The sequence below is a fragment of the Trichomycterus rosablanca genome, chromosome 4, assembly GCF_030014385.1.
Source record: "Trichomycterus rosablanca isolate fTriRos1 chromosome 4, fTriRos1.hap1, whole genome shotgun sequence".
Classification (NCBI taxonomy): Eukaryota; Metazoa; Chordata; class Actinopteri; order Siluriformes; family Trichomycteridae; genus Trichomycterus; species Trichomycterus rosablanca.
The window spans coordinates 25508099-25520458 of NC_085991.1; the positions used below are offsets into that span (position 1 = coordinate 25508099).

The 12360-nt window shown below is 37.5% G+C and overlaps 1 protein-coding gene across 1 annotated transcript; it reads left to right on the forward strand.

Annotated features, from left to right (window-relative positions):
• The first annotated feature begins 1734 nt into the window (after positions 1–1734).
• Positions 1735–6081, forward strand: LOC134311898 (signal-regulatory protein beta-2-like). The gene is made up of 4 exons (XM_062993547.1): positions 1735–1774; positions 4122–4472; positions 5535–5885; positions 5975–6081. Exons 1-4 carry the CDS (start codon positions 1735–1737, stop codon positions 6079–6081), a joined length of 849 nt encoding a protein of 282 aa, XP_062849617.1.
• Positions 6082–12360: the final 6279 nt, after the last annotated feature.

Consider the following 12360-nt stretch of genomic DNA (forward strand, 5'->3'; position numbering starts at 1 on the left):
TTTTATCTTTGAAAGGCATCCAGCACAACTTCAAACGTTTAGAACAGCAGCTGTAATTCTTGCACATTTCAGTGTAGATCGTGCAATAACTTGTATGTGAGACAAAATGCCACCCAATCAGGGGCATTGGGTGACTGACTAATATAATAATATTGAATAATATTGAACTGAATAATATAATTGGTTAAAAAAGCTCAAGGTTGAGTCTCACTGTGATGTTACAGTGAAATACAGTTTTGGCACTATGTTTTACTTCACAAAACATTATTAGTTGTTTTATTTAATATAATGTGATGTAACAGTATTTTAGTTACCATTAGACTCACAATTTAAGTGCTTTGGGGTTAACAATAACCAGAAATAGAAGTACTGGTCTATGCAGTACCCTATTAGCTTTATAGCTTTGTTATTAAAAAATTGCAAAATAATTTTTTGGGCACCTAATGCTTTGGGAAAAAAGGCTTTAACTGAAATTCAATTGTTGTCCGATAATTTAGTGATTCAGATTTAGGAATATCTGAATTTAAAAAATAAAATAAAATCAGTCAGCACTGTATGATGTTACTGTTGTGATTCCAGCCTCTCTGTGCTCCTGGAGTGCTCCTATGTGCCACGCTCCTCTCTCCGGGAGCACTCTCAGTCTCGAGACAAAGCCCCTTTTGTGATTGGTCTCTGGTTAATAATCCAGAGCTGCACCTTGTCAGAGGTAATACACTCAGGGAATATAAGAAGGCAGCTGTGGCTTCTACATTGGGGACTATTTTGGTTTGCCTTAGTCATGGTGGTTTGTTCCTAGCTCATGCTCGTTTGGTGTGATGGTCTTGTTTAGTCTTGTTCATGTTTTGTGTTAGTCAGTTCATGTTCATGTTTAGCATTTTTAGCTTAGGTTCAGGATAATTTAGTCACATTATGTGTTTACATTAGCATTAGCATAGCATTTAGTTTCTTTGTTTGTGTGTCTTGTCTTTTGTTATTATTAAACTTTGCAAAACATCTCTGCGTGTGTGTTTCAGTTCTCTCTTGTCTTATTTAACCCAATTTGTTAGTTATTTCGTCTTTAGGTAGTTGTTGTTGTTTGAAATGACTTGCTTTTATTTATCTGGAAAGAAGTTGCTTTTTGATCACACTGAGAAGGCATGCTTTGCTTAGAAGAACTATTTGATTATCTGACACTTACTATATACAATATTTCCCACTGTCACAATGCTAATCACTGCTGAAAACCTAAAGCATGGATTTAAAAAGTAAACAATGCTGAAAAACTTGAGTTTGAGATTTAACCTCCAGTTTATTTTTTTTCTAATCTAACTTTTCTATTATAACTGCCATTGAAAGAACTTTTTTAAAAGCATTTTTTTTCCCATTTGTAGTACTTACTATAGTAATGTTAATAGATAAATTAATATTTTTTAATTACTATTAAAAATCAAGTTGAAAATAGCATCATACTGCCTGATGTGCAATTGTGCTGAAATTATAAATGGTGGTTTGACCTCTTTTAATTCTCTTTTTTTTTTTTTTTGTCAGCAAATATTTCCGCACCATGTAGCCAATAATCTTCAGTGTTTTTCAGCTTTCTCCCAGATGTAAAAGAAGACACTGTTTCTAGTCTCAGTTAACTTTGCAAGTAAAATTATTGATGTAATATAATTCCTTTGAACACTAGTTTTTTTTTCTCTTTTGGTGTTTTTAGATATAAATCGTACTGCACACAAGTTTAGAAAGTCTTAGAAAATGATTTTGTACTTTTACCTTCTGCTTATCACATCAATCTGTAAGTAAACTAAAACTACATTATTATTATGATTATTATTATTATTATGAAATGAGTATTAATTAAAATACAATATTTAGTAACTTTGCTAGAGATGATAATGAATAAATGTAATAACTATGATTTATTGTGCTACATTAATACTGAATTATGGAAATATTTGTTATCATTTCCTAGATTAAGCGAACTGAAAAATTATAACACTAAGCATAAATAAATTATCAAAAAATGAAATAAAAAAGCATTATTAGCAAACATAAGGAAATGATAGACAATGGTCCAAGGGCTTAAATGCAATACGCAAAAGATTATTTGGGTAAAAAAATCTACTGACGTACACTTAACCTTACAAAATAATTAACATTCTTCTCATCAAAATTTTTGACAGTGACTACTGGAGGAATGTATGCAAGTTATAAATTGATCAAGCAGCACATAACTGAGATTGTCTGATGTTTTATGTATGATGATATTTGCCCCAAATATTGTTAATGTAGCTTTTGGTACTATATCAGTTGCAACTACAGCAGCTCTTTAATTATTAACACTATATTACATCTAGTTGTAAATTTATACTCTCCAATGAAACTATCCACTGTGATCCTAATAAATAAATGAATTATTGAGTGAATGAATAAAGAATAAATGCAAAACACAAACTTCACAAATATGCCTAATTTCCTCCAAAACATACCATTAAACATACAAATAAGCATGTATAATAACAGATCCTTAATTTGTAGACTCCCTCTTTTCCAGTTAAATGTCTTAATCTTTTTTTTGTTATTATTATTATTCTTTACTTCAGAAATAATTTAAAACAACTGCGACTGCATCAAAAAAAATAAAAAGGTGAAATATGTGTTATCATAACTGATAAATATTGGAGCATGTTTTATAAGGACCAGTAATGAATAAACTATTTAAAAATATTTAACATTTATTTGTCCATTTACGTGGTACAAACATTTTTGTTCTTTTTACAAAATAGTGTAACTGCACGTCTACATCATGGACGTGTACATCTACATTCATGGACAGTTGGTTTTGAGGGTATAAAAATGTAACGTAACATTCTCCTTCAGGATTTTCTGATAGAGAGCAAAAATCATGGTTCCATCAATTATGACTTAATGGCTTAAGCAAATACACTACACTACCACCACCATGTTTGACTGTTGGCATGATTTTCTTATAATAGCTTTACAGGTGGCATGGTGGCTCAGTGGGTAGCACTGTTGCCTCTCAGCAAGAAGGTCCTGAGTTCGATCCCTTGATGGGTGGGGTGGTCCAGGTTCTTTCTGTGTGGAGTTTGCATGTTCTCCCTGTTTGCATGTTCGCCCCGTGTCTGTGTGGGTTTCCTCCGGGAGCTCCAGTTTTCTCCCACAGTCCAAAGACATGCAGGTGAGGTGAATTGGAGATACAAAATTGTCCATGACTGTGTTTGACATTAAACTTGTGAACTAATGAATCTTGTGTAATGAGTAACTACTGTTTCTGTCATGAATGTAACCAGTGTGTAAAAACATGATGCTAAAATCCTAATAGCTTTACACCAGATGTAACAGGACCTATGTCTTTAGATAGCATTTTGCCCAGTGCCCAGTATTGTGGAATCATGTACATTGACCTTAACAGTGGCAACCTTAACTGCATTCCTTTAGATGTTTGTCTGGGTTCTTTTGTGACATCTTGGATGAGTTGTGAATGCAGTCGTACTGCAATTTTGGTAGGCTGGCTCCATTGTTCCAAGTTTTCTCTATTTGTGGACAATGTGGTTTGCTGTAGTCACAGGGTTTTAGAAATGGCTTTGTAACTCTTTCCATACTGGCAGATATGTATGCCTTTGCTTTACATCTGAATTTAAATCTCTTTAGAACAGTACAACAGATACTAAGTGCTTTTGATATGAGAATCAGATTTTAAATGTTAAAAATGCCATCAGGACATCCTTGTGTGTTTCAAATAGAGGTCATATTTGTTATGAGTTATTATTATGAATGTGTATTCTTGATTACTACTATATTGGTTGGTTTAACACTTTGCTAAACAAGGCACAAACACTATTAACTAATAAACATTTAGCAGTTATGTACTTTAATCTACGGTCTGTTTCTAGCACTAAATAAAAAAAACATTCATTTTTAATGTTATGCTGGTTTTAATGTTTATGATATAATAGTTTATCGTCATGTTTAGATTCATTATAGATTCATTATGAAACATTTAAACATTCATGGTTAATACATTATTTCATAATTTGCTCTTGCATGTTTAATAGGTAATTAATGAACCTCACTGTAAAGCAAAAACTTTCATATTATTTTATTTTTATGTCATCTTCCAGATCACTCATACAGTGAAGATGAGCTTTGGCAGGAATCACTGAGAACTGCTGTAGTAGGAGACAACATCACCCTCACTTGTGTAACTTCTAAACAGAGAAAAACCAGTATGATGTGGCTCAAACAAACATTTGGAGAAAGGCCTCTTGTTATTGCTACATCATATCAGTCCCAAACTGCAAGATTTCAAAATGGCTTTGATGAGACTGGTCGCTTTTTTACTGATACTGCAGATAAGAGTTTTAATCTGAGCCTCACAAACACAGAGCTGTCAGACTCAGCCACCTACTACTGCGCTGTCGTATTTCTTTATGAAATATCATTTGGGAAAGGCACTGTTCTATTTGTGAAAGGTAAGAGAAATTTACCAGTGATGGTCAGTGTGAATGGCATTGAAGAAAGGATAAATGATTTATTGTTTAACCACTTGTAATTCTCACTAAATACAGGTATATAAAATGACATGAACTTAATGCTTATTGCATAGGCTGTTTTATTCAAATTAACATCCATCACAACTGCAAAAATATCCATTCATTCATTCATTCTCATGTTTTACCACTGTTGTTTTATCGCAGTGGGTCCCCCAACCATGTCTGTATGTAGACGTCTGACTTGAATTGCAAAGAATTTGAATGCTGGATCCCAGCAGTAATTTAGCGCTGTGCCAACCTGTTCAATGCAAAAGTATAAACATGCCACTTCAACTAACCTCAAAAGCAGCTTGTTTGTTTACATTTATCAATATTTGACAACAACATTGATATTGTATCACATAATACAGTATATAGTCAAATGAATAGAGATACCAGATCATGAGCTTGTTGGACATCACATTCCAAAACCTTAGGAAAAATGAGTTAACCCCTCTTCAGAGATCCAACAACCTCCAGTATACTGGGAATGGCCTCCACACAATTGTGGAGTGTGTTTGTAGACATGTTTGCTCATTCAGTTAGATGAACATTTGAACTCAGTAACTAAGATGAGTTAACAATACATTGTACATAGAGTAGAGCATCAAAAAAGATTTATATCAGGGGCATTCAGGTGGCCCAACGATAAAACATGCTAGTGCACCAGAGTTGACATTTCGAACTCGTCAGTTCGAAACTCAGCTCTGCCATCAGGCTGGGCTGAGTGCCTACATGAACAAGGATTGGCTGTTTATACAGGGTGGAAGTCGGACGGGATCTCATAACTGATGCAATTACAACCTCTGCTGGCTGATTGATGAGGCCTGCACAAAGACTAATGCATTGATCAGGGTGTGGCTCTCTGTACACAAAGCTGATCCAGATATGAACTTGTCTTGTGCAGGTGAAATTATGATCGTTATGAATGTCAAGTTTAACTCCAGAAGAATCTAGTGTATTTTTTCTTGATGAATGTCTTTTGTTGTTTCCACTTTTAAGATCGGCCTGTGAGAAGCACCACAATTCTCCAGGAGAAGAACTTCCTTTCTGTTCACCCGGGAGACAGTGTGACTCTGCAGTGTACAGTAGTCGCTGAGCATTGTGCAGGAGAACACAGTGTGTTCTGGATCAGACATGGTTCAGGAGGATCTCATCCAGGAATCATTTACACTGATGGAGACAGCAGTGATCAGTGTAAGAACAGATCTGTTGCTGGATCTTCTACACAGAGCTGTATCTACAGTCTCCCCAAGAGGAACCTCAGCACCTCTGATGCTGGAACTTACTACTGTGCTGTAGCTACTTGTGGAGAGATTCTGTTTGGAAATGGAACTAAGCTAGATATTAAAGGTAAACACATGTTACACAGTTAATATAAAATGTAAAGCAACAAACTCACTCATCCACTAATGAAACCTTTTATTTTCATGCATTTGCAGGTGAAGATTTTCAAATAAAGCTGTTGGTTCTTCTCTCCATTGTAAGAGCAGTTGTTCTTCTCTTTCTTGTCACTGCTTTTCTCGTCTATTCATATGTGCATAAATAAACAAAACTGTTGTCGTGTCTCTTCATGTGTATTCGTATACTTGTATATTAGGTGTATAAGAAAGGAGCTTGAATTTAAAAAGCTTTTTAGTTTAGTATGAATGTGTTGTATGGTTAAATGTGTTGTATAATCAATGACTATGATTAAAAGAGAAGAAAACAAATTTGTAATTGAACCACTACTGTGAATAAATAAAAACATCACTGTACACCTGACCCATCACTGGTAGTGTATGTCCTGCATCCTGTAGCATCTTACAGAAAGCAATTTGGAGATCACACATGTTTTTTGGCTACTCTGGCATATTTCACCTTCCAAAACATGCAGATGGTGAATGTGAGTGAGTGACGCCCTGTTCAGTATATATTCCTGCCATGCTCCCAGTATTTCTGGGTAGTGTAGACCCCCCATGACTTGTCAGTACAAAGTTACTTCTACTTATAATCCAGTCTTCAAGGTATTTATTAAAAGGTTTTTTTTTTCCACCACACCGCTCAGATGTCACCAGAGCTGACATTTTAAACTTGTCGGTTCGAAACTCAGCTCTGCCATCTGGATGGGAGGCTACATGAACAACGACTGGCTGTTGTTCATACAGGGTGGGGAGCCTGATAGGGACCTCATAACTGATGCAATTGCGACCTCTGCTGGCTGGTTGATGGTACCCGCACAGAGTCGAGGAATAATTCATTGATCAGGGTGTGGCTCTCTGTACACAAAGCTGATCCGCATATGAATTTGCCTCATGCAGGTGAAAAAATGCAGTCAGCTACTGCACACGTGTCATTGGGGGCATGTGACAGTTAAAAAAAAGATGATTCTTTATATTATATTATAATATTATATATATTATATTATATTATAATATTATATATTATATATTATTCCTTGAGACATCACCTGTTTGGAATCACATCAATGTTTAGTTTTTTCACCTCATTACTAGCCCTAAATTGCCCCCGTCCCAACTTTTTTTGAAATGTGTTGCAGGCCTGAAATGCAGGAACGGAGGTATATTAACAAATGAAATAATGTTGAGCAGACATCTTGGGTTCAGACTGTCTGCAATCAAATAAAAGGCAAAGTAAATGTAAGGAACACTGTGTTTTTATTTTATTTGCATTTTCCATACTGTTTTTCTGATTTGGAGTTGTATTTGGTTTTAGCATTAAAGGCCAGGTGCTGTTTTCTGTCACAGGTAATGCATAAAAGGTACATTTAATAATGTTTTAGTTAACAGACCTTGCACCTTGCATTAGCATAAAGCTAATCAAACAAAGAGAGAATACATTTAAGCACATCATTTAATTTATTTGGTGTATTGTATGTTTTGTACTGATGCAGTAATTCTAGATTAACAATTAGGTCATGCATGGCAGTTTTCTACAGTTTAAAAAAGTCTATAAAGGTCATCGTAAGACCCTACACAGAAATCAGTTTCCATATTTAACCCAAACAAAGGCTCTTATGACCTATTTTAGGATCTTCTGGTCATGCATCCTTTATTTTCTAACCCACCAGTGGCTGGGTTCTTGTAAAAGGTTACCTAACAAGGACACACAGAAGAGAAAACAGGTCGGAAAACCACAATCACAGTTTCTTCTGCTTAGGTTTGCATTAGGTCTGCACAGTGACAGCAGACAAACCACAAAGACAGTGATACACATTGTGCAGAGGCCTGTTATTGTGTTAAACATTAAACTACACACTGTATGGCATGTAGTATGTGAAATCTGTCCAACAGTATCTTTATGGACTTGTGTTGTGCACAGACATGCTGAAACAAAAAAGGACATGTTCCAAAGTGTAGCCACAAAGCTGAAAGCATATGCATTATTTTTTATCTAAAAGATGATTTAACCAGTTATCAGTAAGTGTGGCTAATACAACTGAACTACAGTGTATCACAAATGTGAGTACACCCCTCACATTTCTGCAAATATTTCATTATATCTTTTCATGGGACAACACTATAGAAATGAAACTTGGATATAACTTAGAGTAGTCAGTGTACAACTTGAATAGCAGTGTAGATTTACTGTCTTCTGAAAATAACTCAACACACAGCCATTAATGTCTAAATGGCTGGCAACATAAGTGAGTACACCCCACAGTGAACATGTCCAAATTGTGCCCAAAGTGTCAATATTTTGTGTGACCACCATTATTATCCAGCACTGCCTTAACCCTCCTGGGCATGGAATTCACCAGAGCTGCACAGGTTGCTACTGGAATCCTCTTCCACTCCTCCATGATGACATCACGGAGCTGGTGGATGTTAGACACCTTGAACTCCTCCACCTTCCACTTGAGGATGCGCCACAGGTGCTCAATTGGGTTTAGTCATCACCTTTACCTTCAGCTTCCTCAGCAAGGCAGTTGTCATCTTGGAGGTTGTGTTTGGGGTCGTTATCCTGTTGGAAAACAGTTTTCGAAGGGAGGGGATCATGCTCTGTTTCAGAATGTCACAGTACATGTTGGAATTCATGTTTCCCTCAATGAACTGCAGCTCCCCAGTGCCAGCAACACTCATGCAGCCCAAGACCATGATGCTACCACCACCATGCTTGACTGTAGGCAAGATACAGTTGTCTTGGTACTTCTCACCAGGGCGCCGCCACACATGCTGGACACCATCTGAGCCAAACAAGTTTATCTTGGTCTCGTTAGACCACAGGGCATTCCAGTAATCCATGTTCTTGGACTGCTTGTCTTCTGCAAACTGTTTGCGGGCTTTCTTGTGCGTCAGCTTCCTTCTGGGATGACGACCATGCAGACTGAGTTGATGCAGTGTGCGGCGTATGGTCTGAGCACTGACAGGCTGACCTCCCACGTCTTCAACCTCTGCAGCAATGCTGGCAGCACTCATGTGTCTATTTTTTAAAGCCAACCTCTGGATATGACGCCGAACACGTGGACTCAACTTCTTTGGTCGACCCTGGCGAAGCCTGTTCCGAGTGGAACCTGTCCTGGAAAACCGCTGTATGACCTTGGCCACCATGCTGTAGCTCAGTTTCAGGGTGTTAGCAATCTTCTTATAGCCCAGGCCATCTTTGTGGAGAGCAACAATTCTATTTCTCACATCCTCAGAGAGTTCTTTGCCATGAGGTGCCATGTTGAATATCCAGTGGCCAGTATGAGACAATTGTACCCAAAACACCAAATTTAACAGCCCTGCTCCCCATTTACACCTGGGACCTTGACACATGACACCAGGGAGGGACAACGACACATTTGGGCACAATTTGGACATGTTCACTGTGGGGTGTACTCACTTATGTTGCCAGCTATTTAGACATTAATGGCTGTGTGTTGAGTTATTTTCAGAAGACAGTAAATCTACACTGCTATACAAGCTGTACACTGACTACTCTAAGTTATATCCAAGTTTCATGTCTATAGTGTTGTCCCATGAAAAGATATAATGAAATATTTGCAGAAATGTGAGGGGTGTACTCACTTTTGTGATACACTGTATAAGACATTAAGAGAAGTGTCCACAAAATGCACTTTAAGTGTACTTTCTAATTTATTATTTTTATTATTATTCATCAGTTTTACAGATGTTTTTTAGCCACTAAAGTAGAGTAGTAATTTGTTATAAAGGTTGTGTGGCTAATAAAATTATAGGTAATAACTCGTGGTACAGAACAACCCCATAAAAAGGGGTGAGAGCAGTAAATTCCTCAGCCTTCGGGGCATCCTGCTCTCTGTAATTGCTGCGCCCAGCTGTGCACACACCCACCCCCCAAAAAATGTGGTAAAACCATAAACCAGATAAAAGCCAGGAGAAAAAAAACTGGTTAGGACAGGTTGGTGACTAGGGATACGTGTCACTTTGCGAGCATAAGGTTTGGCAAGGGGTATGAAAATGTTTTGCATGCACAGGACGGGGTCTGTGCTTCAACTTCCTGCGAAGGGTGAAGACTCAGAACGCTGCAGCCTGAGAGCCTGGGGAGAGCTGATTTATTTGCAACTTTTTAATAAACCGCTTAACTTTAAAATGAGTGTGTTGACCTGATCAATTATCTAGAAAAGATTCATTAGATACAACAGTTGCAGTGGGACCAGAGCATTACTACTACTACTACTACTACTACTACTACTACTTACCTATTTACAGTAGCCAGCCCTTCTACTGGCATGTTTTTTAGAGAAGGATGAAGCAAAGTATTCAAAGGAAACCCAATCTTGTGAAACATCTTCTACAGTATTTCCATTTATGTAGTGCCATTTATGTATTCACCCAAAGTATTGTAACCGTGTAACCTAGGGGTTTTGATAACATCAATAAATGTAGCTTAAAAAGATGAATAACATTGTATTCTGAACAGTCTGACAACAGTGGATAAGACACAGCCAGTGGATAATATCCAGCCAACAGCGCCTTGTGGGCAGCGCACTGTGAGCACTGATGAAGGTCTAGAAGATGACCAACTCAAACAGCAGCAATAGATGAGTGATCGTCTCTGACTTTACATCTACATGGTGGACCAACTAAGTAGGACTGTCTAATAGAGTGGACAGTGAGTGGACACGGTATTTAAAAACTCCAGCAGCGCTGCTATGTCTGATCCACTCATACCAGCACAACACACACTAACACACCACCACCATGTCATTGTCGCTGCAGTGCTGAGAATAATCCACCATCTAAATAATACCTGCTCTGTGGTGGTCCTGTGGGGGTCCTGACCATTAAAGAACAGGGTGAAAGCAGGCTAACAAAGCATGCAGAGAAACAGATGGACTACAGTCAGTAATTGTAGAACTACAAAGTGCTTCTATATGGTAAGTGGAGTTGATAAAATGGACAGTGAGTGTAGAAACAAGGAGGTGGTTTTATTGGTATGGCTGATTGGTGTATGTATCTATGTATAAATAATACAGTCAATGTAAGTTAAGTGCAGTTTAATATAGATTTATGTTGTTATATGAAGTTTATACTGAGCGTGTGTCTTAATATTCAATACATATGCTTTAGTGGTATTTTGGAATATGCTCTAGCTCAGTGTGTATGTATGTGCTAATATTCAATGTATGCTTTGGTTGTTTGTGTGTGTGTGTGTGTGTGTGTGTGTGTGTGTGTGTTAATATTCAGTACATATGCTTTAGCTGTGTGTTTGTGTGTGCACAACAGATGGGTAATTTTGGACCATTCCTCCCTGCAAATGGATTTCAGTGCAGCATTTTGGTATGCCTTGTGTGCACCGCCCTCTTCAGGTCATGCCACAGCATCTCGACAGAGTTAAGGTCAGGACTTGTATATAAAAAATTACAATTCTTCTTCTGTCCAACCACTCTTCAGTTGATTTACTTATTTGCTTTGGGTAATTGCTTTTGTTGCATGATATTTTCCTGTAAAATGTTTTGATACAACTTTAAATTAATTGTTAAATTCATGTTTAATTGATCAAATTGGTATTCTTTTTTTTTTCTTATTTATTTATTCATTAATTTTGGACCACAGTGGCTTTCTTTGTGGTATTTCCATGAACATAATTTTTGATAGTGGATTGATGTGTTTGCTAAAGGGTGGCCACTTCCATAACTCCAAAAAGGACGGCATGACGGTGGGTAGTCAGGATAGTGTCTACAGCACACAAAATCAAAACCATAATTTATATTAGTTTAATGCAACCAAATGAACTAGAAAATTGCCATATTAATGAATGTTCTACTCACCACATTTAGAGTCTACTCGTGAAACTTTAGAACTAAAAGCATGAAAATCATCTTTCCTACTCTTTGAAATGAAAGGGTTGTGAGCCAACCATTCAGAACTGTACTTTGTTTTTCGTTTTGACATACTGACAGTGTGAACAGTTAATACAAACTTAGTAAATAACTAGCATGTCAAGGCTGGGTGTTCGCAATAAAGTGGATGTCCTCACGGAAAGTGGTGGCTTTAAAGCAATGAAATACAAGTTATTTTAGCGCTTAGGTGGTGAAGTGGTAAAACCAGAGCTGACATTTCTAACTTGTCAGTTCGAAACTCAGCTCTGCCATGCGGCAGGCTGGGCGCCTACACAAACAACAATTGGCTGTTGTTCTAGAGGGGTGCTGGACGCGACCTCATAACTGATGCAATTACGACCTCTGCGACCAGATTGATGTTGCCTGCACAGAGACGAGGGATAATACGTTAATCAGGGTGTGGCTCTCCGTTCACAAAGCTGCTCCGCATATGAACTTGTGCAGGTGAAAAGATGCAGTCGGCTACTGCACATGTGTCAGTCTCGGCTCTCCTCAACCAGGGTGGAGATCAACATTAGTAGA